The sequence below is a fragment of the Antennarius striatus genome, chromosome 6 (assembly GCF_040054535.1).
Source record: "Antennarius striatus isolate MH-2024 chromosome 6, ASM4005453v1, whole genome shotgun sequence".
In the NCBI taxonomy this organism is placed as follows: domain Eukaryota; kingdom Metazoa; phylum Chordata; class Actinopteri; order Lophiiformes; family Antennariidae; genus Antennarius; species Antennarius striatus.
In genome coordinates, this window is record NC_090781.1 from 10,213,469 (window position 1) to 10,240,684 (window position 27,216).

The 27,216-nt window shown below is 39.5% G+C and overlaps 1 protein-coding gene across 2 annotated transcripts in view; it reads left to right on the forward strand.

The window, feature by feature from the left end:
• The first annotated feature begins 3,284 nt into the window (after positions 1-3,284).
• The window catches only part of esamb (endothelial cell adhesion molecule b), a 41,191-nt gene continuing 17,259 nt past the window's right edge, over positions 3,285-27,216 (forward strand). For both annotated transcript variants that reach the window (XM_068317255.1, XM_068317256.1), the window contains exon 1: positions 3,285-3,618. In XM_068317255.1, the coding sequence (XP_068173356.1) occupies positions 3,564-3,618 (55 nt within the window). In that variant the 5' untranslated portion in view covers positions 3,285-3,563. The remainder of the gene's footprint in view (positions 3,619-27,216) is intronic.

Consider the following 27,216-nt stretch of genomic DNA (forward strand, 5'->3'; position numbering starts at 1 on the left):
CAATAACTCATTCAGCCTTCAGGAATGTTTTACTGTTACTTTTTTATTGAAATTGTTTTAAAGATCATAATTTTAAATGACACAAACAAGTAGAACACAATAAAGCTCAACAGCACAACAAATTACATCATCTCAGACAGTCATAAAGTCAAATATGAAGCAGAACTGTGTAATACTGCGTTCACTTTAGATAAAAGCAACCAATAAACTCAACAAATATTGTACTTGAAATTTCAGGTGGGATTTTTTTTTTTTTTTTACAATAATCCACAACAAAATCAGGTGAATTATTCATACATAGTCTTCACTCAAGATGAATATGTATCATCATCTCTGCTTAACATTCCTCATAATGCCATTAAACCTGCAACCGGTACAAGAATATCTAATTTTACAATGTTTGTGACAAAGTAATAAGTTATTCTAACTCATTACAGTATTATTTTGTCATTATATTCCCATCACACTACGTATGCTGTATGTTAAACCATCAAAATAAACAGTTTCATCTATTAACTTGTGTTTGCTTTTTCTGAAACTGCAGCCAGGTCCAATTTAAAAATCTGAAAACAATAGGAATGGACAGGCGACAGCAGCTTCCACAATAGAGAGCTACATAAATAAATCAGCAGTAAACATAACTGTCTGTCAGACCAGAACTCTATAAAAGCAGATAGAAGAGCCCAAGACAACACGGGCTCTAATCTGTCTTCATTTGCTCATTGAAAGTTGTTGCTTCCATTATGAAATTCATTTGTGAGGCTCTCACAAATCATATGGCTTTTAATGTACTGAAATAAATTCATTACATTTCATTAAAAATACAATAAACCACTCACCTGCATTAATATTTCACCTACCGACCCATTTATTGTGAGCTGAGCCAGAACTTCAGCCTTACATTATGATGTAAAGTGTCACAGCAGCTCCTGCTCTCTTTATAAGTGTCCCTAAAGTGTCTTCCTGTGTGACACTCTGCTCCGCTCTGGATTAGACTTTGTAATTCATCAGGTAATGCATGATGATGGAGCTGGCATTACATTTACATGAAACCACATTTGTAGAGGTTCCTCACTGGACTTTCCAACATTTTAATGCTTCCAGATAAAATGGGATATTATGTTAACCTGTTAGATGAAAGAAGAATTTGTTCACCCCTGCTGCTGTATTCAGAGTGACACACCTCTTATTTTTATTTAACCTGGACTGCTGATTTTTGGCAGTAATATAAGTGTCTGCTGTTATTGTTAGTTAAGTCAAAAACAGAACAAATGTGTGTGAAAAATGTCACTCATAGAGACCCCCCCCCTCCCCCAAAAGAAAAACCAAAAAAAAATTGCCCTCAACCTCCTGGTAGGTTGTCTTTCATATGAGTGTTTCTGTTCACTCTCCCCAGCTGCTGGGCATGAGGCTCTAACAGGGCACTAGCACACATTTCTCAACTTGCTTTTCTTAAAAGCCTGGAGCGCGTATGAAAAATAGTACACCTCATGGCATTCCAGCCACCATAGGTAAATACTCTATTACTGACACTGCATTGCAGCAGTGCTGCTGCCGACACTGAAATAAACTAGCGGTGAAGGTAAAAACGTGTGGATATAAATATCCGATAATCACATCACGTTACGACAGTAACGTCAAAAACAGACTGAAATAATTTGTGTTCTCTTGCATTCCAAATGTTAGAAATGAATTTAAAAAAAAGTTCACAAAAACATTTCAACAAACAATAATGTTGTGAACTGACTTAACAATTTTTTTAAGTACAGATACAATTTTAACTTACAGGAAAGCCACGTGCCAATTATTTTTAACCATTTTAAATGCAGCGCTGAAGTAAAATGACTGAATAACAGTTTGTAGGTTAGCAGCTCACTCAATTTTGTTGACCTCTAATGTTGGCTGTGAGATATTTGTGTCAAATAATGCCCAGCCATGAACAGAGCCCAAATAAAACTTGTTTGTACCGTATTTGTGTCATTCTGGTGCAAATCCAGTTTACAAGGTCAGTGGTGGCTTGGCCTTGCCAGCACCTTGCCAGCAGCTGCAGCAGAGCTGGTGAAGACACTGGAGTGTTCAGCAGCTGGAGGTTCAGATATTTACCTCAAGAGCCTTCAGAGACCAGAGACGGAGGGAGGGGAAAGTAAATGCCAGTCGATGCAAACATGACTCCAAATGAAGGCTCTTATTGATCTGCATCTGATGGATATGTTGTTCACCATGAACTCAAAAGGTCAGTGGCGTTTCCCACACATTGTTGCAACCACCCCCAAATGGACAAAACGTCAAGCATGTATAAGTAAATTAAAGAGTAAAGACTCATTTATCAGCTGCTGAAAATCTTGTTACCATGTTCTCCAGGGAGAAAATGGCTGAGGGGTGAATACAGTACAAATAAAAATGACAGTATTTTCAGTTTCCGTGCACCAGTGATACAGATGAGAAGAAGAAGAACGCTCCAGCACTTATTAATTCCTGTAGAACATTAGTGCACATTAACGTCTGCTGGTCTGATTCCCTCTGCAAAGCAGCACAGCGAGGGGCAAGCGGGGAGCTACGGAAGCCCAGGAGGTACAGTAGAGTCAAGGTCATTTCAACTGGGACTTCTAATAAAAAATATTATTGAATAAACCCTAACCCTAACATTGAGACAAGCTTCACACAAAATGATCTTTACACAACAAATAAACCTCACAGATTCTACACAGGTCATAAACAAGGTTTTATCGCTGCCAGGCCCAAAACAGACATCATTACTATCCTGAAACTTGACCTTGAGGTCATTAGGCTCTAAATCCATCAACTTCCAAGTGGGTTTTTATTTATTATTGTTGCCACTGGCCTCTGATGAAGCGGTGATCAGTAGGTACTGGTTTCTGAGGTTCTGAAGGATAATCTGAATGGTTAAGCATGCATTCACTGTCCAGCAGGACTTTTGTTTCTCCTAAGTGTGACCAAACGTCCCTCACATCTCAAAACAGGGAACACGTCTTAAATTCCCCCCCAGATGCCTCTGTTCTCTGTCAGTGTAGCTCTTTCTTTTCATTTAACAACCTAAAAGCGCTTTGATCGAGAGGGTTGTGGGGGAGTTAGGGGTGAAGGGGGGGGGGGTTGCAGGTCAGTGGTTTGGTCCTACCTGCCTAATAAAAGATCTATTATGAGCTGCACTCCTTTAGGGTGCAGTTGAGGCTTTGTTGCCAGGGGGCGTCACGGAGCAGCTCATCCAGGTGGACCGGCTCCTCCAGCCCGTTCCTGTGAGAGCTGCACAAGGAGGGAGCAGCGAGCAGCAGAACTCACCGAAACAGACATAAAACCCTGAATGTCATCTGCTCCCTGCAGAGGTCTGCAGAGCGCACACGGAGCGCAGCCGCCGGGTCGCCCCTGCGATGCGCGCCGCAGTTCGCAGGCGGGATGAGGAGTGTTTCCTGTCACACGTCTCCCCGCTGCTTGGTGGCTGGTAATTGTTACCTGGAGACAACTGAGCAGCAGCTGACAACCGAGAAGGTCCTGCTTCAACTTTAAACGCGCTCCTGTCCGCCGGAGCCCACGGTTGATGTGCTGCCATGGAGATAAGGACAAGACTTCGAGCCATACTGGTGTTAATATGGATTTTTCAAGGTAAGCCAATTAATTCACTTGACGGACATTAAGCCGCGGATTAAGTAGAGGAGCAGCTTTGGAGGGGGTCCAGGAGCAGTTTGTTCAACATTATTAAAAAGCGAGGAATAGAGGATCTCTGAGGGAAACGTGGTTTCTGGTGACAGGACATTCCGTTTGGCTTCTGGTTAGTTTTTAAACAGATTAGAAAGTGAGGAAACAACATATTGTCTGCTTTATTACCAGATTAACTCACCAATGGGAGCCCACGTGTGTCTGGTGAATGACCTTTAACCCTGGATTTAGATTTTTGAATTCTAACTTTATTCAAATGTATCACTCAGATTATTATTATATTTTTATTTTCACCTAGAGCAGCTACAAGCCTGCCAAGTGCCCCCCCCCCCCCCACACACACACACACCAGTTACCACCTCTTTTTTTTTTCATCCAGTAAAATTCTGATTCCAGATGCAGATTTCATAAAATATGTAAATACCATTGTTCTGAATTGTGGTTGTACTAGAGGTCTTTTAAGCACACAGCAGGCACTCCTCATCTGATGTTGTTTTATGGTTGAATGCTCTGAAATTTCTAGGAAGTCAAATGTTTTTTCTTTCTTGCGATAGTCATTATCCCTTTTGAGGGTAACAATGGTATTAAAGTGCATGAGTCATTACTGAAACGAGCAGGACGCTACCAACACTGAACCAGAAATGAGTCTTAATGAACTTAATGGTCTTACAGGTTTTGCTGGTTAAGGCCATCATGCTTGCCATTACAAATGACAAATTTGCCATAATTTGGCAGTTTAACTCCTCATTAATGCCACAAACTTCAACCATGTGTTTGATTAAAAGAAACATTAATGTACAAGTTTGTTGTGTAACTTTCCCTAAACGGTATTCAGATAAAATCTGCACTACTTTCTTTTATCAAAACATATTCTCCATCATTCAGGTACCACTTTAAAAGCCCCTGGAGGTATATGGGTCTTGGCCGGGCTTGTTCCTGTCAGTCTGCTGCTTCATTAGTTCCTGCAGGATATTGGCTTTCCTCACAGATTGTTACAGCCTGTTTACATCTGTATTTGTTTGGAGCAGCAATAGCAAAAGAAAATCGGTCAACATCATGTTCAGCTTCCACTAACTTTGCACATTTGTGGTGTTGACGTCATCCGTTACCATCACAAATGACGCATGACTTCTAACCTGTGTTGTCCTTTTGAAACCACTGCAGCCTAGTAAGTCATCTGCATCATTTGATTTGGTGTAACTGTTAAATGGAACGGAAAAGATGAATGGATTCAATTTATGGTTCACAGACACGCATCTTCAGCTGCTTCCTGTTCTGATGATTGTATGGATTTCTTGATTTGCATTGATGGATGTTTTTGAAATATTGTCAGCTGATGAAACGGAGCATCTCATTGGCTTTACACAGGGAGACCCGTAGCTAATTGCTGAGCTGTTAATGCCGAGCTGCCTGCCTGTATCATTTTATTTTTGATGATTGCTGTCAGATGTTGAATGGCTTTTTTTATTTTGGAAAAATCTGACAGCTGTGACAAACATTCTGGTTATAGCATGCAGTGTATCCACATCAGATAACTCAAATTAGCCTGAGGACACTGATAAGGTGACTTGGCTCCCAGCAGTCTGGATATAGAGTTGTGATAGAATGCCAGCATGACCCCCCCCCCCCTTGTAGATATGCCTTTCTCTGTGGCCTCAGCTATTAAAATCTGTCATGTCTTCAGCTGATTGTGTTTAGTGATGGTTGGTTTTTAATGAGACGGGAACAGTCCTGGTGTAAGCTGATGTTTGTGAGCCAGCCATGTCCCCTTTCACTGAATGACTCTCAGAGCTTAGTGTAATTCTGATTATGTATTGCATAATTAACTAAACAAGAAATTAGTCGGTCAGAGTCCAATATCGAAACAAGTAGCATTCTCAGCACGGAGCTGCATGACAATTAACTATCAGTGCAAAGCTCCGTTTTTGGCTGGAACCAGCAGCTACTGGAGCGAATAGTCGCACACATCTAGAGATCTAGAGTTAGATCAAGAGTCAAAGTCAAAGATGCAGTCTTACGCTGATCTTGTAGATAACATAATCTGTGAAACAGCGGCTTTAGAAATTTAACTTTGCAGGAGTCTGTAGTAAATTAAAAGTAACTGTATTTTTGGAGACTAATTCCGATCCAGTGGCCCTCGTGGGCATGTTGGTCAGTCTGGGTTAGGGGTAGAGTTAGACATTTTACTCATTTATTGCAGCAGAAGATTAAAGATGCTTGTTTAACAAAACATATCGATGACTGTGTGTAGAAAACGTAGTTAGAGTATGTGTTTTGTTCATCAAACCAGTTTGATTTCAGGAGGATAACAAAAGAAAAAGCGAGACTTCCGTTGTGAATTTCTACTTTGTAAAGGTTTTACTTGCCAGAAGAAAAGCTTCCTGTGACACTGCTTTAATTTTTTTTTAGGGGTAGGGTTGTTTTTTTTTCTCAATTATTAATGAAATACTTGATGGCTGTTAATGAATATTGTCAGGTTTATAATTGGAATTTAAATTGAGGTTAACTAATTTTTGTTGTCGTCATTTTTATGACCTAAATTTGGACAGGAAGTGTAAATACTGTGCACCCTTGTTACCCGCGGTTAACGCGTTCCAGGAACCCAGCTCGAATAACAAATTCCGCGATATAGCAACAAACTATTTATCTTATTATTTACAGTAATTTATACGATTATGAACCCTCCCCATGCTAATTTTCAACCATCTTCTATCTGAATGATCTTTTTCCACACTATTATCGATTGTTTAAAGCACACTTGTGTCTCACAGAAGTGCGCTGCGTTCCGAGACTCACTCACTCACTTCCGGATGCCGTCTGCCAATAGAATGCGGGTACAGTATCACATGATGACCTACTAAAAATCCTTGATGAGATGAAGTTACGCGTCTCGATGCGCGAATGCGCGAGGGATTACTGTATTAATTGTGCATGTTAAGTTGTGTTCACCTTACACTTAGTCTAATTAACCCTGACCATTCACAATAGAGCTTTTACCATAAGAAAAAGAGATGCATCTTCAACATTATGGACCAAAATAGATAGGTATTTGTTCTGTGAATGAAAATCAAAATAAAAGAAGTTTGGAGGCTGGACTCGATGTGCAAGAATTTTGATTTAATCATTTGATGAAACGTCTTTCCACTTCCAGCCAATTGAAATACTTTATATTTCTTTTAATCTTGTTTTCATTTCAGTCTTCCATCGTTTTTACAGCCTCTAAGTAATTTTAGGTTTAGCCGTTGTCTTCTCTGGTGTGTACTGTTGCCATTGTTTCTTTTGTGATGTTAGTAGCAAAAGGTGCTGTATGTTTTGCAGCACAATGGCAGAGCATGCATACTGTGAACCGACTCCATACCATACCAATGTAGTTGTCGTTTCCACATTTTGTCCTTTGTTAGCGTTAGTATGACAACAGCTACCTGTGGTCTTCTGTGAAGCAACAAAACATTTACAGCTTGTTAATGTTTGGTTTTAGCTTTTGTGTAAGTTTAAACAAACTTATATAATGGACTGCAACTCAATTTGTTCAGCATCAACACAAAAGATAACCAGCTGGTGGTAACTAGTAATAAGACTTCCAGCATCCCACTTTTCTGTACATTAGCTTTATGTGTATGTGTGAGTGGTATTTTGTCTTCGTGTGGCCCTGCAATGTGCTGGCGACACATCCGGGGTGTACCTCTTCTCTCATCCATAGCGAGCTGGGATAGACTGCAGTGTCATCCGTCATCCTCAAGGTAGAAAAGCTGTTGAAGATGAGATAGTATTGGTCATCTTGTTTTGGAAGGATGGATGGATTCATGATGAAAACAACTTTAGCAATGTAAGAAATGTAAGAAATAATAAATACTTACCAGAATAAGTGGGTCAATTTTTTATGCAGGCTAATAAGCTGGAAAATGCAAAAATGCATAAATGAAATTGCATGCCTTAGAAACTGAAGCCGGAGAGAACCCACGCAGACACGGGACGAACATGCAAACCCTCAACAGAGCGTGACTCGAACCCAGAACCGCCTTGCTGTGCGGCGACAGCGCTACCCACGACGCCAGCCTGCCACCCTGCTGTTAAACATTGAAACCCAAAGCGCGCTCGCTGCGCTGCAGTGACTTCCGCTACTATGGCATTGTGGGGAATGTAGTTTTGGTGTGTGCAAAACACCACTGGGCCGGTGTGGCCTGGGGGCCGGTTCTAATAGTAATAAAAATCATCCGGCGGGCCATAAATAATTCGCCACGGGCCAGATCGCGCCCGCGGGCCTTGACTTTGACATTTATGCTGTAGATCTTCTGAGCCTTGTTATGAAGCTCATTTCATCTTCTCTGAATCAAACTGTTCGATCGCCTGAACGTTGTCGTTCTTTAGACCGATATACGCTGCAGCGTTCGACAAGGAGACCTAATTGACCTCGGTCCACAAACACAAAGAAAAAAAACCCTGCAGAGGATAATCAGCGATTGCAAGCAGAAAGAGACAGTCCTGCCTCAGGTATTCACTCGTGTTCATCTGGGTCAGATTAATTGGTCTGCCACACAATGAAGACAGCAGTGGTAAGATGTATGTGCAAGAACTCCTAGGACATCTAGTGACAGTCACAGTCGTGGTTGTTCACAGGTGTTGATTGGAGCTCTGGCTTGTTGACCTAAAGTCACTCTGAGCAGTGAATTGTGATGGAAGTGGGAACGTTTAAACGTTGACGTCCATATTATAGTAGAAATCTATTTCTGTCGATGCATGCTAACATCTTCACATTCTTTCAGTTGGTATCTTGCTTTGTCCTTACCGCTATAAAGGTGGTTCAATTATAATCTAGCCATGCACATTTCAGCTGATGCACATTAAATGAACAGTCAGTGTTTCCCCAACATCAGACAGAAGAAGAAGTCACACATTGTTACCCATTATGTTCACAAAACTAATCAGCATTTTTCTTGCTGAATGGCTCACTTTGATGTTGCTTCTGCATTAGTGACTCACTGCCCACAGCACACTTTAACGGCCCAAAAACTCAACATCATTCCTGTTCAGTCAGGAATAATTTAGGAGCGACTTAAACTGTGACTTGAAGAAGGAATCATGTTTGTTTTTTTGGTAAGGGTGTGCAATATTACCAAAAAAAATCTCACTTTTCTGTCATTTCATCGATAAAGATAATTGTTCATAAAATGTGCTGTCTTCTTTTTGCCAATCAGAAAATAAACTGTTCTATTTACAGTGAAAACAGAAAAAATAAATTAAAAAGGCATTATTTAATGACCTCAAACTGAAATACTCAGGTAAGCACAGTTGCAGCAGGTACCAGTTTCACAGTATATGCAAAATTTGATCATTAGCACATCATGAGCCAGTTTCATAAAAAAGAAGGGATTATACCAGGTACACTGCTCCTTTACTCCTCGACTGCTGACAGGAAACAGACAAAATTACATAGAAAGGAAACTACATCGGATGTGAATTTGGATATTTGAAAAACAAGGATTTATCCTCGAGAAGGGACACCGGTTTTGTAAAAGAAATGTTTGGACGGTATATGTTTACTCTCTGTTCGAGGAAACACATCTGATTTGTTGATCTTTGCAGACGTCATTTCTTTATGCAGATTAAAGCCCAGTGTCCCATTTATGACTTTAAAAAAACTGAAACTGAAATGTAATTTTTAAGCATTTCTTTTCTTGATTTAATGTGGTAAACAGAAACATGTGTTTCTCTGTGTGACCCCTTTCATATTGTCAAGACACTTCATAGCACCATGCTCTTCAGAGGAAAAACTAAGGCTTTATGTTGGTGTGCAGTCTTTCCCCATAAGATGACATTCCATTATTACTGTCTAACCATACTGCACCAGTTTCAACTAACTAACTAACTAACTAACTAACTAACTAACTAACTAACTAACTAACTAACTAACTAACTAACTAACTAACTAACTAACTAACTAACTAACTAACATGTTTCAGTAACATAACATATCACAGTTGCATTGAGGTAACATCACCATTATCACTGTGGTTATTATTATAGCGCTTCTAATGATTCTTCAAGGTCAGACTGGATCTGTAGACGCTCACCCTCTTCCATCTGAACCAACTGTCACACAATCATTTGTAAAAGGGAATTAAGTTAAACATCACATCCAAACAAGCCAAAGAACTGAATCATGCTGCAGCGTATTTTATTAAGGACATGATGCTCTCATGAGTCATGGAAAAACACGAGATGAGTGGCGTATTTGTTCGATTTATCTTCAACTTGGATAAACGGTTTCATGTTTCTGGTAAGACAAAGTGTTTATTCAACCATGAAGAAATTTGTCTTTTCTTTGTGGACAGAATTTCATTGTCTTGATATTCAAAGCGATGGTTTGTTCAGAGATGGTGAACAAGTTTGTCTCAGAGCTGTTTTAATGGCAGTCAAAGTTTTGAGTAACATCAACCTTCTTGAACCCAAACCACCACCATGCACGCGAGGACGAACTGCAGCGAAGACTATCGACACATTAAAACACATAAAAGAGGCGGGTGGTGTCTGCATCTTATTTCTTGACTGCTATTTGTTGAGCTTTTAGTCACACCAAGTGAATTTTGTGGTGTGGTGATCATTGAGGCAATGAATGCATGGGCTCACATCACACAGCGTTATTTGTGATTTGTTTAAACCAAAAGAAAACCAAGTACTTTAATGGGGTGGGACAATCATGAGCTCAGTCAATAGCATAGCGTACACAATCAAGTGAGATATTAGTCCAATTAATGCCTAAATTATCTGGGAAACAATTCAGTCGGGGGGCATTAGACTGAGACACATCTCAAGGACACAGTGCGACTCCATCTCAGTCTCAGTCCTGCTTCATTTAGCGTTCACTCTGACATTGTGAACGTTGAAGCAAAGGATGCAGAACAAAGGCACATGGCTATGGTCACGACCTGATGACGACCATTCTTGATACTACATAGACTGTATATACATGTATTTACTCTGAAGTGAGAGTTGTAATGAGGTTAGGGTTAATAATAATGTAATATAATGCATTTCCTTTTTGCTTTGTTCCTTGCCTTGGTCAGTTTTTTGATTGATGTAGCTGAGCAATGGTAGATCCTTTGAATATTAGGAAACCAAAGGTAGGTTAGCTGCAACTAATTTATGTCAGCACTCAGTGTTTTTCTTTTCTTTCATTTAGTTAAATAAATCCACCTTTGAATTTACCTACAGATTGTGACTTCAGTCAGACGCAGCTTTTAGTATAATTAATCTCAAATATTCAGTAGAGTGGGTATTAACAGGCTGGTGAACGAGAGGCGTAGCTGCTGGTTCTTTCACCTCCATTTGTGCTCCATCATCTCACAAATGATGTGGCCACTGGTGAGCGGTCCAGTCAGTAGAACACGGCGATGGGGCTATTATGACGCCTCTTGGTCACGTTCCTCTTTAGTCTTTTAATCTCCAGTTTACTGCACCTTCAAAGTGTGTGAATCACAAACATTCAACAGAAGAAAATGCATCTAAATGAGGCATTTTGCGGCATCCCTGCTGATCATGCGCTATAAATGATGCTTCTCAGTGTCGTTTACTCCCCAGGCTTAGGCGGGGGTCATGGCGATCTGGACCAGGTGCACCTTAGGAAAATAGCTCACTCTAATGAGCTCTTTAAATGAGATCTTGAACATGGTGGAAGCCAGTGTATGAACCTCAGACACCAAACATTCGAACACACACAATCACGACGCAAGGCCAACTCACTGTTGACTACATTGACATGTGATTTGCCAAGAAGAATTTATCTTGACATCATGTGAACATAAAACATCTAATAAATGCTGATGCTCATGACTTGAGAAAGCAATTCTGCTATTCATCACAACGATTCTGAAAAGCAGCACCTAAATGGTAATTGGAAGTGGTGTTCGTACAGTTACAATAATTTAAAAAGAAATGCTCCATCAACATTTTAAAAAAAAGGTTTCTTCAAAAGGAGAAAATTGGTTTTCAAGGGTGAAATGCATGAAAATAGCTGGTCTGCAAGAAAATAAGTACTCAGGAACTGCTCTGAGTTTTTGAATTAAGATGCTAGAAGATTTTAGTTCTGCCTTGCCGTTATAGTGAAGCAATAGGGGATGGGATTTTTTTCTGAGGTGTCTGAAATTGGATGGGATTTCTACCATCCTGTATTGATGATAGGTTATTTTTAAAATGGTAAACGATAGCTCTTTGAAACAGGTTTTTTTTTTTTTGATGTGCTGACGGCCTGAATTGGGAGTGTTTGAGAAGCAAGATGGTTTTCTTCTGAGCCAGAGATGAGAGATTAGTATTCATTGAAGGCTGAGAGGAATCCCTGCGCCTTTCTCCTGTTGATCGACTGTCTCAACAGATGGAGGGAAGGGTTGATGTGGCCAGATTAATGCAATCATCTGGTTTGAGGTGTAACTTGGCCCCTTACCAGGGCCTGTAGTGAGGCTAAAGAAGGTCCCTCAGGTCAATCCTGTGGCGCTGAAACAACTCAAGTGCACAGGCTACAGATTAAAACCACATTACGCTGTGTCTCAATAAACATTTCTTCCCTTTATGCCGTGCACTCTTGAGTCTCCCCTTTTTTTTTATTATCCTGTATTTAGGTCTTTTCCTGAATTATGATGTTTAGTTTTGAGGTTCTCAGCTTTACACCTCTTTTATGGACAAAATGATACAAAAGTTCCCTCTTGCTGCTTACCTGTAAGAACTCACTGGCCAAAATGTCAGTTTAAATAGACAACATGATGATATAACATGCATGCTGGTAGTGGGGATTGGCATCTCAAAAAAAAAACTAATCAGTCATCAAGTGACACCAATTGATTAGTAATTGATTAGTATTCACAACATCCTAATGTGAACCAATTAATCAGCTGACCGTGAATGTAATGTTTGCCAACATGTTCATCATGAAGTAGCATGAAATTTGGGACATGAGTCATCCACGGTGGTAATAGTCCTGATTTCTTTCTCTCTCAGGTGAACATTTTTGGAAACGTTGAAATACCTCCACAGCTAATGGCTTTCCCATCAACCCATGCTGTGTAAACATATTACACCTGTTAGCAGCAACATCCTGGCATCGTCATTGTACTGACAAGCTGGTGTGAACATTTAGCTCTATGCAGCTGTATGCCAACATACAGCTGCATAGAGCTGCAAGTGTGGGCAGGGACTCGAATTGGCTTTATGGCTGCACACAGTCCCATATTGGTCCAATGGTTTCAAACAGTGTTAAGAGTTTATTTGTTGAAAAAATCAGCAATTAAGAAACTAGCTGATCAATCCTTTTAGGGAAAAGTACACATGTCCATCACATGATTTAGGTCAAGCAAATCCAATTGACAGAGAATCGGTCGTGGACAGCATGTCCATTCAAGTAATGAACACAACAGTTTAAAAATTTAAGAAAATTAAAAAAGTTATTGTTAATTATTACAGAGGAACAGTGGAGAAAAAAGTCTTGTCGGAAAAGTGACAGGAAGCTTGTGCAGCAGTTAAGTAGACCGTATTGAAAAAAAAGAAGAAAAAAAAACCCACAGAAAATTGTACCTGATTGGTTGTAGATCCTGTTACAGTGGACCAATCATAAGTCACATAAAATTGGAGATTGCTTGCTGTGGTTTCCTGAGAGTAAAAACATTCAAATAGTCAATTAAGGATTGGTCATGCTGTTTTACTTTTTGGTACAGGTTTGATTCAGTTGATGCTTGAAAGGTATTAATTGTCACTATCCAACAAGTCATACAGAAGCAATGCGTAGCAAAAAGAGACTGCAGCTTGCATGGTGTTCCTTTTTATTCTGTGTTACAGTAATCTCTGTGGTAACCACAGAAACCACTCACTCACTGTTAATAAAAGCCATTTTTGTCCAAGAGTTAAACCTTTTAATGGAGTTATGACCTGAATCATTAACATTCAGAATGTTTTGATATAATCGTAATTTTTAAATGATTGATTTATTTGGTTTGAGTTGAGTCAAAGAGGCAGAACTGAAATTGTTCTCGTGAATTAATTCTGGGCACTGATTGGTTGTTTGAGGGGAGAATCGACTCTGGGGAGAGCAGATTTCTTTATTTCAAGTGTTATATTCATTCATGCTGAAAGAAAAAATATTCCACACAAATGTGACATTTTTTTCTGAAGACTTTTTTTTAAACATGTTACAAATTTTCTGTGGTTTCTTCTTCTCCTCAGCATTAATGTAAGATCGAATCCTTTCGCCATAACATTTGTTGTCTCCAAAGTGCCCTCATTTCCATTTTCCAGTCCATACTTTTTATTGCAACTGTAATCAATTTAGTTTGTGGTTAAGAATTTCAGTCTCTTCGGTCCCTTTGCTGGTGAGACAATAGACTATTGCCATTAGAATTAATTCCTTGGGATGTTAAGACTCAAAATAGAAACGACCTTACAGGCAGAATGCAAGACCAAACGTACTGTATCTTCTCGGGGTATGTCAGACCCTGGAATAATTGGCTCCGTTAGATGACTGAGAATGGAAACTGGACAGAGTAATGACCTGACCATCACTTTAAGTGAAGTGCTTGTGTGTAATCCTCTCCAGATGTCATTAGGATGACCATTGTGGTTTGATAAGAGCCATTTTTTTCTCCGTATCCTTACGACTGTTGGCCTTTTCGCAAGAATTGCAATCCTGCTCAGATGGAATGTATATTTTATATTAAAATATGAGCATTTTTGTACTTGTTCACCAAAACATTCAGGATAAACGTATTGCATGTTAATTTGGCAGTTAGTGAGGAACACAGCTGTATCACACGCTGTTCCTGTGTGTCCAGAAAACACAAATTTGTCAGAGAAGCTTTCAAATCAAATAAAAAAAGGGATTTGTATTTTGCATTCAACAGTTTTTGTCATGGAAATACAATTTCCAGATTATGAAAACTGCTAAAAAATAATAAGAACAAAGTTATGCAACATGACACACATACACAAACACACACACACAAACAGTGGTACCTTGAGATCTGAGTTAAATTCGTTTCATGACTGAGCTCGTAACTCAAAGAAATTTTCCCCGTTTAAAACAACTAAAATAATCCTAATCTCTTTCAACCTTGTAGAAAAGTCTCTCTGATGACAACTCTGACTCTCACCAACAATAACTCCCCCCCTCCGTCTCATCTTCTATTGTAAGTCACATGCTACATGCTACATTACCATAAAAACTGGTCGAGACTTCCTTACAGTGTTTTCTTCTTCTCTCCTCGAGGATTAAATTATAAGGAACAAAATTTTATCGTTTACTAATCTGAATTGAAAGCAATCATGTGAATCAGGAGGGATGCTTAACAGTAGATAATGGAACTATAAGTACATGTTTTAATATGATTATGTTTTTTTTAAAATTAGTGTACAGTAACATGGTATTTATGTGCTTTCACATAATACCATAGTACATAATACACATAATAATCAAGTTTACGTCCTTTCATTCGACTTAACGTCTGAAGTCGAGTGAAATGAAACTTGATTGTTATTTTTCTGTGTATTTTTTTTAAACTGACATACAATCGAATGACTTAACTGGAAATAACCTGTACCTGTATTTTATTTAATTGGGTGTTGCTTTTATGTTATCAGGTTGTCCTTCTGTAGGAGCTAAATGATGTAGGGACCATGTTTTTTACTAACTAATGCTAAAGCTGAACTCTGAACAGTGTTCCCTCTAAGTTGCACAATTGCACACTGCTCGTACGGTCTCAGCGCACAAGAAATTCTATGCTGCGCATAAAATAAAATTCGATATAAACGTATTGTTATATCCCGTGTGTTGTTACTGCTGTGTTTTGCTGCCCTGAGTTGTTCTGCGTTTGTGTGAGTTGTGCATGAGTTGGAGAGACTTGGGCGGTGGGGCTGGTAATTAACACTGGAAACGAACGGTCAGCGACACATCCACCAAGCCAAAGTAAAATAGAAATGCAGTTCTTTTAAGATGGAATGGCTGTCGGAGTTTATGCAAATAGAGGAACAAGCGGTGAAAATGAGTGAGATTTTATCCTTTTTCCTTTTGAGAAAATTCAACGCAAGAAGCAGACAAAGCAATTAACCTGGACAAGGAACAATAAGGTAAAATTTAAGTCAGAGTTTAAGTCATATTCTAATGACATTTATTAAGATTTTTTTATTTATGGATATTATTCATTAAATGTTGTTACTACTAGAGGATTTCTGGGTTTTAGAAATAAAAATATGTACTGATAACAAAATCAGATATTTTACAGACAAAAAGTTACAGGCAGATGGTCCTAGGTTAAGAGTAATGTGGATGTTCCCTGTTCCCTGTCTCTACATTAAAGACCTCTGCTCACAGTAAAGCCTTTCTTCATGAAGTGACAACATCATGTCTGCAGCTCCTAATTTTGAACAAAATGACAATACTCACATTATCATTATGTAAGCAAAGGTGGTGTTTTATTCAATTCAAACCATTGTAGAGTCATTCCCTTTACATATCGAATATGGACCTCCTGGAGAGGCAGTAAATCCACTTAGAGACCATGGGTTACAGTGTAACTGACAATTTGTAAATAGATGCGTGTCTCCATTTTTTTTCTCTCCATTCATCTCACTCAACCTTTCAAAACTATAGGCAGAAATATTCAGTGTGTGGAAAATATATTTCCATCATCAGTTCCCTGTCCAATCTGAAAATGAAAGTGTTGAACCTACTTTTTTAATTATAATTGTGTAACCCTGAAGGAAAAGGGAATAACATAACCTGTGTGTGATGCAGTCTCTTTCCTGTCTATCCAAAGTGACAGGAAGCATTCGTGCATTAAAGTTAATATGTTAGGATCTATAGAGCAAGTCTTACCTTATGTGAGGTTTTTTTTTTTTCCCAGGTGCAGAATTTTCTCATTTCTATTTCCAGGCCAGAGGTTGTTCAGTCCTCTAAATTGATCTGGTACCACACAGCTGCCTCTAAGAAACCTGCTCACACCTGATAAGCCTAGCAACAGTGACGCCTTTACCGGCAAACCTACGCTTAATTTCAGTTCAGCAGGGTGAAGTCATGAAGTTTCTCTACAATCAAATATTTCAGTGAAATGTTTATTTTGAAACTGGTGAGATACACTAAGAAAAAAGTCCTCTCTGAAAACTGCACCTGGCTGTCGTCAGTAGCTGCGCCGTCATGTTCAGCCTGTCTGTACAGGAAGACATTTCCTTGGAAGAAGAAAAGGAATAAGAATTTAGCATTTCAATATGCAATATATCTCTAGTGTAATTGTTGGTGAAAAACTAAAAGCATTCTTGAATTTGGCCATTGAGTTTCTGAGAACCATGTAACATAGGAGGAATAAATATTTCTGAAGAGGTTATCATCACACTATTTTGAGTATCCTGTCCTCAACATAATATCTTCCTTCAAAAATTCAGGATTTGATGCACTCAGATAATTTAACAGCTACATGCAATGTTAGATGGCTGAACAAAATATGGTGCTAGCTTTCTTTTGGCTTTTAGAAATTAAATATGTTCTTCTGCACAACAGGGGAGTCATGAGACCAGACGGTTCAGTCAGTCATTAGAAGAGGAAAGAAATTATATTATGGCCTTCATGGTTGACATTACATAATAACCTCGGCATATGATTAGCTCAGCCAGCCAGATTTCAGTTGTCAGATCTTGTGACATTATTTTCAGTCGGTAATTGTGAATGTCTGCATTTTTAAAAATCACACAACTGACATTTCCTCAAAAACCCCTGGACAGAATTTAATTAAAGTCTGCACATGCTCTGTCGGGAAGCTAAAGGTATATTTGCATTTCAAGGCACATTTGAACTTGTCATGGAATCATTGAACTTGAGTATTTGTCATTTTGAAACTTTTTCTCGGATATTACAATCAATAGATTTAAATTAACATGATTGTTGTTCATGTAGGAAGCTTGATTGTTACTACTTTGAGACAGTTTTGTATCAGCTTTTGGAGTCACACCATTGACTGACAACAACTCTGACTTTAATGGCTCTGCTTTGAGCTTTGAGAACGGTTGGTAATTGTCGTTGGCTACAAATGAATACTACAGACAAAAATACCTCATTTGCCGTTCAAGCTGCCACTGCTCTATTTTCATTGTAGAGTGAGTTACATTTATGATTAATCTGTGATCCAGACTAAAAGTGCTGGTTTTGTTGCATTTAAAACTATTTTATTCCTCTCCATCCTCCACTCTGAAATTAGTTAATTATCCAAAAGTAGAACAAAATACAGTCAGAGATCTTGCTGTTTTCAGAAAAAATCCAGTGTAGCGATGACCGTTGTGCATTTAGATATTCTAATCAGTGCACTTGTTCGTTCTCCTGATTTGAAATGAGAACATTATTTGAAATGCTGCAGGCCCAAATGAGAGCTGCCATTTTAATAGAGTAACAGGGTTCGCTGCAAAAATGTTTTTTTCTTTTTTGACTCCATTGAAAAGTCAAGTCAAGCACAAAGGAGAGTTATGTGAAAAATATATTGTGGAATTAAATACAGGTATACCTCGGCTAATGTCGATTTGATCACGTCATTCTCGATTATACATTGTTTGGTTTTTTTTAAATATGCGGAAAAATAAAAATGATGTTTTACTCAGTTATGTCATTTTACACACATGACATAACTCTAATATCATTCAGTCATAAATAAAGCATCTTCTGTGTATGGTAAACTTAACCAAATTGTATTTGTAATTTTTTTTTTTTTAAATTTGTCTCACATGGCTGGTTGTCAGTTTGATTTTGTCTTTATATTTTTTGTTAGAAAAATCATATTTTGTTAGAAAAAAGTAATCACAGCCAGCCAGGAAATCTGTCTTACAGGTGTATTTAGACTTCTTTGGAGAGAGTTGGGGGAGTTCCAGTAGCCACCACCAGTTTGTGGTATGATATGACTGGTTGAGTCCCAAATCAAATTTCAGTTAAAAAAAGATTTTGCATTTTCTACTTTCTGATGTATTGCTTTGCTTTTGCTCATTGCAAGACTGTGATGTTTATCTCACCTTAGAGAATTTCCAGTGCCTTCCTTTGAACGCCCACCTCCTCTCCTACCAGACCAGCTGCTGTCAGTGTTTGACCATTAAACCCGTTATTACCAGTCAAATCGCTCTGTGGGCGGGACACTGAAACAGGCAACAGTGTGATGACCACAGATGTGTGATTAGAGCGTATTTAAAGCTTACATAAATAATTCGTATAGACTTAAATATCAATAATACACCCATAATATAATACATGACAACATCATAATAAATTATCATTAATAAATGATTCACCCGTACTGCTCTAAGCAACAAATCAATATCAGAATTTGTTTTGGAATTTGTTGCATCTCTAGTTGATATAATAAACAGAGGTTTTATAAATTGATTATGTCATGTCTGCAGTGTATTCTGATCGAACGGTTTTTGAAATGTGCAAAACCAGCCACTGACTGGCCAGATTTACAGGCATCTTTTTGTCTCCATTCTAATGCTTTTGTCGCCCATGTCAAAGGACAGTGGTCATGTTGTGTTGACCACTTTTGTTTATCTCGTCTCCCTCCCCGCTAAAGCCATCCTAGGCTGATAATAAGATTAGACTGTAGAGAGGCAGCTTAGCAGCCTGGCCTCAGAATCACTGATCATTTATCTGTGAGGCTGCTGCACATAGGCATGACTGAGGAAAGGGGTCTCAGAGAGGAGAGTGTGTGGGAGACTGGTTAGGTTAAAGGCCACCAGGCGCCATTCAGTCACTGCACAAATCTGTCTATAAAATCACAGTGTGCCTGGCTTTAATTGCTGAGTGTAAGGGCTGACATTTATCCTCAGAAACACCTCACCACACACATAACGTGACACGCTGTAACACCAAATTGCATAAAATGCTTTATTTTACGTGTGTACAAACACTCTTTATGTCTTCATCCATAATCACCTGCTTCAAGACAAGCACAACTTTCGCCTCCATCTGTGGCCTCATCCATCCAACCTAATCAATGCTCTGTTGAACTGTGACAGAATTAAAAGCTTAACCCCTTTGCTGCCAACTGTCAGCGTAGACTTTTAAAGAACGTGTCGTGTAGAGAAACCACTTTAATACTTATTGAGAAGCACAAGACCGTACAACAAAAAATATAAGTAAAAGAAGCTTTTATGGTACAGACTCTAGCCATGTGGAATACTTCATTCAATCATATCACTGCTAATGTTGTTAGACATTAAAACTTATAGCTGTCATGCATTTAATGCATCATTTATTATGTTTTGTGCAGAGGAATACTGGCGGTTCATCAAAAACAAACGTAAACATCACTTAAAGAGCCAAACATCCCTAGTGTAGCTTGGTCCCTCCCGTGAATCTCATTTTAAAATATGGGGCTGCACTTCAATCTCCCTGTGGTTTGCGGTCCTTTTCTAAATCAATCTGTAATGGAGCCCACCTTCACAAAAGCTTGGTGGAGGGCATCATCGCTCAGCCCCCCGATGAACACCTTGAGCAAGCAGTGAATCATGAAGCAAATGGATTCCTTTGGCCACAGCCTACAATTGAAAAAATGTTTCTTTGGAGAATGAACTATTCAGCTAACAACGAGAGGGCAGAGCTTACTGCATACACACACACACACACACACACACACACACACACACACACACACACACACACACACACACACACACACACACACACACACACACACACACACACACAAACATATACACACTTGTCTCCATCTCCTCAGTAGAAAATCATTAGTCTAGTAAGTGCACATCATACTGTGTGCCATATGATCAGACTAAAGGATGCTTTCAATTTATTCACTCAACCCACACCCTCAGATTAAATGACACTGTTGCCACACGGACACCTGTTTCTAATCTATCAATCGAACCCCGTGAAAAATAAAGCAGCCCAACAGGATTACACGAAACAAATCTCTTTCATTTGTCTTTGACCATTACACTGAGACACCACATGGTCAGTCACAGGGGAGCAACTGCTTTCCATCTAATCCCAGTGCAGAAGCACTGTTTGTAATGCATTCATAAGCAGACCCTGGAGAGGCCTTAAAAGCCTCTCTCACCTAATCTGTCATGTCTGGGTGTGGGAGCCTCTGGGTCCTTTTTTTTGTTACTCTGATATAAGGCATGTTGATTTTAGTCCTCTCACCTCTTCAAGTACTTCCGCTCTGTTTTACCTTTTGTATGAGTAGAGTTACTTATTGAATGCTGTTTAATTACTGTATATTGGAGATAAACAGTTTGAACAATAAAGTTGTTAATAATGTTGTTAAAGTGTGTCCCCATGTTCCTGTGTATGTGTTATTTGGAGGTGGCTGTAGGAAAAGCTTCTTTACTCAGCGTTTTTAACTTGATAACTTAGTCTGGCTCGCTCACGCACTTAAAGTCATTCTGTGAGATCAATCTTTGTACATAAATTTCTTGAGGCAGGAATAAGAGATTGAGCGGCAGACTGATACCCCAAAACTGTCTAACTTGCATAATTATATTGATTTGCATTTTTCATTTGCATTTTCATCCAACATCCCTGCTGTTGTTCTTTGGGAATTTGTTTTGGGGTTTTTTTTTTCATTTCCTCAGGTGTAAGCGTAAACCTGAGCCATGAATGATAAGTCTGTCCAAATAATCCGACATTTTGTCAGGTTTGTCAAAAAAAGTTGCATTTGACAACTAAGAACGCTTGAAATATTTTTGGTTTTTTAAACTTTTATTTTTAAATATTTCACTACAGATTCTGCAGCTCCTCAGAATAAATTATAAATCAAATGCTGTTATAGTTTATAAGGGATGGCCAAAGTGTGTAACCTAATTAAGAAAAATAAAAAAAATTTTCTGTTAGATCCAAAGAATTATAGAAATAATGCCACGTGGATATTTAATGAAACATAATGAGTATTAATATGCTCTCAGATATTATGTTGGAACTGAAACAAAGACATCAACCAGCTTTTTGCGGCAAATTGTATTTGGTGACCGTCCTTCACCCGCAGTCCAGGAGTTTAAGGTTCTGTAGCCACAAACATCATTCAACACGACACAGAATCTTTACGGGCTTGGGGGCTGCACTCCTGTTACTACCACTGCACTTAGACCTTGCTGTGAAAAGAGAATTTCCCTACAGGGATCGATAAAATGTCACATTATCACAGTAATGCACAGCAAGGAAGTACAGCAAGGAAGTACAGCAAGAGTGAAATTACATGTACAAATCACTGCACCACATGAATCATGTCTGTGATTTGTGAAGGTGTCAAAAAGAAAACTACAAACGACTTCACTCAGTGGTTAAATTACACACATGAACACAGCACTGAACTGTACAGCAATCAGCACAATGCTTCCAAGTGCACTCCATTTTCTGCTGAAAAAAACCAAACGTGTACTGTATATTATGAGATTACATTAAATTTATGAGAAAATAGTCCAGAAGAGTAGTCAGAATTTTTAAAAAACCTATTAATATCAGAAGTGTCGTCGCATCAACATGAGAAACATGGAGCACCATTTAAAGTTTGACTTCAGTCTGGGTTCCACAGATTTAATTTCTTACATCATGTTGCTTCAGAAAACTACTACAACTTTATTACCACAATATTTTTGCTTTTTTTTTTCTGAATAAAATTATCTTTATTATTTTTCTGATGTTGGTATCTGTTGGTATCACCACATCTATCTCCACTGTCCTCTTCTGCTCTTTGTCTACCACCACTGTATCCAGTTTGTCAGTCTGAAAGCTGAAGTCTCACAGAAATTTGGTGTCACGACCTCTGACACCAAGGAATTAAACATGTGATTTAGACTTCCCTCAACTATAATGCTTTTGGATTCACCTTGCCTGCTGCCTGTGACACTTGCTGCGGCCCATTGGGATTCGGGTACTTCTATTCCATATTGGGTACAGATATTACTGGACACTATCTCAGCCGCTTGTTTGTGTCTCTCCATGTAAAGTATCCTTATCCAGCTAGCATCTTACACCCTGCTACTATGTCCTGGACTGTCTCAGGAGCATCTTTGCACAATTCTGTACCTTGGGTCTGATCTACTCTGGTAGATCCCGGCCCCTTGTACTTAGGGCCTGTTCTTGTGCTGTCCTGGAGATCAGTACCTTTGTGCTGTCTCTAGGTCCAGTATTTTGCTGCCACTGGTAGGATTTCTTAATATACGCCACTTCTTCGACTCGGTAGTGGTAGATACCATGTAGGGGCTTGTCCCTCCAGGCTGCCTGCTCTTCCTCCTCTGCGCTCCCTTGGGTTTCTGCTACCTGAGTATTCCCTCAGTAGCTCATCCTTGGGGGCCATTTTCTAGATGAACAGTGCGCCCTCGTGCATTTGCGCATCTACGCTCGCGACTCCATCTCATCGCAGTTATACCATGCGCGCATTCTATTGGCTGATGGCATCTGGAAGTGCGATCGTTCCGTCAGTCTTGGGCTTACGTGAGACATGAAAGTGCTTTAAATAGTCTATAAGAGTGTGGGAAAAGGTAACACAGATAGAAGGTGGTTAAATATCAGTATGGGGAGGGTTCATAAACGTTTAACTTACTGTAAATAATAAGATAAACAGTTTGTCGCTCGATTGCAGATTCTTTAATCGCGTTTGGTCCCTGGAACACATTAGCCGCAAAGAACGAGGGCGCACTGCATTGTCAATATTTTATCCTGGACCGTGACCTTGATGGTCACTACTTTTTGGTCTTTGATTCAGTGGAGAAAATCTTTTTTATTCTCTTATTCCCTCTACCCCCTTGATATATCATCAAACAGGTCGTTAAAGCTGTCAGTCTCTGTTTGGCAGTTTCGAGTTCATCGGGTAGGGAGATTTTGTTGTATTACCTGAGTCCTCCTTTACTCGCCATGTTCCCTTTTCAGAAGCTTTGTTAGCTGGCTAATTTCTCTCCATGTTGCCCTTATCTTGGCCTCTAACCATCTCTTCCATGACGAGTACTGCTTCTTATGTCCTGAGCCCATCTTTTATCCAAGCGTCTCAAGGACTACTCTCCTGTAAATTGGGTTTGGTATTTAGTTGTACTGATCAATTAATGTGTTCTCACAGAAATGTGCAGGAAGAGAATTGGTCTCAAGTGGGAGGCATGCCGGCCTGAGTTATGTCCTGTGGGCTCTGTGGGCTCTTAGCTTCCACTCTTTGCTTTTTCCAGCTGTACATTGTTCGAACATGTGGGTGGATGTTTGGCTTGAATGTAATGTACAGTGGAGATGAAAGCCAGCAGGGCTCCATTGACCACCCTAACCATGTGAACCCTACTTCTCCAGCATGAGAGGACTTTTTCATATCACTTCCATTGAGAGCATTTCATCACAGCATTGCTACAAAAGAAGCATATTTTACGCCTTTATGAGCATTAGACATTCAATTTCTTACACCTTACCTTTATAGTAGCTGTGCCCCATTCTAGTAAGATATGAGAACTAAATTCTATCTACCATACTTTAATGACATGTTAAAATAGAAAGCTATAGTTAGAAACTGAATTAGCATTCATAAATATTGATTCAGCCTATGTAATGGCTCATGCACCAGTTAATTATTAATCTCATCATTTCTGTGTTTAAGGTAAGGATGGAGGTAGGAAGATAAGGTGCGATGAACATGTGTTTCCCCGCGGTCTAGTATTAGACGTGATGTTTCTTGGTGTACTCAGGAAGTTTGATCATGACCTTATTGTATAAAATTCATACAGTACTCTCTAATTGAAAACACATCATTTAACTTTATTCTGTGACATAATTTGTGTCTATATTAATATAATGCGCCCTCGTTCCTCGCAGTTGATGCGTTCTGGGAACTACACGCGAATAATGAATTCCGCAATAGAGCAACAAACTATTTATCTTATTATTTACGGTAATTTAAATGTTTATGACCCTCCCCGTACTGATATTAAACCACCTTCTATCTGTATTACCTTTCCCCACACTCTTATCGACGGTTAAAGCACTTCTGTGCCCCATGTAAGTCCGAGACTCACGAAATGAGCGCACTTCAGCCGTCAGCCAATAGAATGCACGTACGGTATCACGTGACTGCCTACCAAAAATCCGTGATGAGGTGAAGTTGCGAGCATTGATGCGCGAGGGCGCACTTTATTTAATAATGGCAAGGTGGTTCCCGGTTCGAGTGTCGCTCTGTGCGGAGTTTGCATGCTCTCCCTGTGTCTGTGTGGGTTCTCTCCGGGTTCTCCGGCTTCCTTCCACCTCCAAAATCATGCTCTTCAGGTGAATTGATGATACCAAATTGCCCGTAGGTGTGAGTGTGTGTGTGTGCGTGGTTGTCTGTTTACATGTGGCTCTGCAGTGCACTGGCATCGCACCCGGAGTGTCCCCTGCCTCACGTCCCCGGTCACCCGGGAAAGGCTCCAGCACTAGCGACAGTGGACAAAGTGGGTAATGAAGATGAATGAATGATTTTAATAATTTTCATTTGGATTCTCTTAATATCAATAGAACACATACATTGATGATAAATATAGGAAGTCATTATATTTTTAACAGGTTTCTCACGTCACAGTTCTTTGACTGTGATGTTAACAGTTTTCAGCTCTGCCTCATTTTTACTGTTCATTGTTGAGTTTTTTTTCTGGTACAAAGAACAACCAGTAAGAAAAGAAAAAGAATTTTACAGCTGACATGAAAAACAGCTTGAAATTTATAATGATATTGCTTTACTTGTACAGAATGTGTACGTAGGCAGAAGATGATTTATTGCTTTGCTTTTTCTCAAAGGTGTAGAATATTGTTCATATTGGTTTACTGACTTTCCACTAAATAAGTCACTGCTGGATTACATTGACTGGGTAAAGCCCAAGTGAGTATTATTGGATTCAACTTATAAAATCTATAATGGGCTTTGGGAATAGTTTTTGCTGTGAGAACCGATGCAACTCAAAGTGCTTTGTTTTCACATTGGGTGTCACTGAAAGTTGAAGTCGGACTTATTTCCATCTGTTATTGACGTCACTGATTCACAGGGAGGAGATGAGAATACTAGTAACACTCTTTATTTTTTCATGGTTGGTAAGAAGCTACAGACAGGTGGCAGTTAAAATAGCTTAGCATAAAGATTTAAAATGGCGAAACAGCCTAAAAGAGATCGTATACACTAATAATTTCATGTGTTTTTCTTTTCAATATTGTGCTACAACTGAGGTATTAATAAAGGACAGTAGGCCATTATATGGATGTGTCATGTGTTAGCAGCATAGCCGTTTTCTCTTAATTCCCATGCATGCACAAACACGTCAATGTCTTCTCATCGCAACAACAACGACAACAAGTGTGTTTTCCACAATGTTGATCTATTTCTGAAAGAAAAACAAAAAACAGACAGTTAAAGATGGACGACGGAGCGTATTGCCTCTCCATCATGAGCTTGGGAGGTATTCGAGTATCTGATGTTGCATTCAGATTATAATCCAGTAATTCCTCTCTGATGAGAAGCTCATCTCAAATCTGAACTCAAATCACACAACGTCTTAATTACAGTCTCTTTGCAGTAAGCCGTCCCTATTTCCCTCGGGCAGCGAAGTGGCCTCAGCCCGCGGTCGTCCACGGTGGACAGGAAAGGCTGACTTCATGGTGTCACTCGGCGAGACGGGCTCGCTGTGTGCACGGTAACACATGACAGAACGGGGAGATAAAACAGCCAATCCTCGCCCCCGCTGCCACCCTAATGGTTTATAAATATCTTCTTCAAAGACCCAAGACTGTGTGAGGGGTTGGCGGGTGGTTATGGCCTCTGTTGTGGTTGTAGACCCATTTTAGATATCAGTTTGCCTTTCATTCTCTGCCACGAGGACCCATGAGTGATCCAAAAGGCTGCCGTGGGACGCTTGATCGACAGCTGGAATGAAAAAGGGTGCTGGCATCCACTGGTGCAAGTCAGAGTGACCAACACAACACAACCATGAGTTCACTTCTTGTTAGCAGCTTCACTGAGAGACTGCACGTGTTTTTTTAGTTGCATTAGATTAGCTTGTTACACTCATACATGCACAAATACAGTGTTTTCTCCCAACTTATGCAGTCGATCTACAATGAGAGTCTTTGTTTTCCCTCATAAACATCCTTATCCCCTGTGTGTGGTATTTGCATGTGATCAAAGCTTCAGTTCACTGTTCTCTCTTTCCCTCACTGAGGATAGGAACCCGTTTCCCCTGTTTCCCTTTTGCCCGTCTCTTCATTTAGCTCTGAGTGCAATTTGGTTAAACGTGAACGTGTTAGATGTCAAAGCCATAAGAAGGCACGGAAGGCATTCAGCACATTCAGAAGCATGCATACCTTGTTGCTTTAACTGCACGGTCATACATCTAAGCAAACCTTGCAAGGTGAATGGGAGGACAAATGGGAGGCATGTGAAAAGGTTCAAAGGGTCGTTTAACTGTAGTAAGTTTATAAATAGTCCCAGGGATAAATTACTGGGGAGCTTTTTTCAATGTTGATTCACTGTTTCCCTCAATCCTTCCTTGGCAATGTGGTTCCAGTTTCTGAGGAAGGGAGGGAATTAA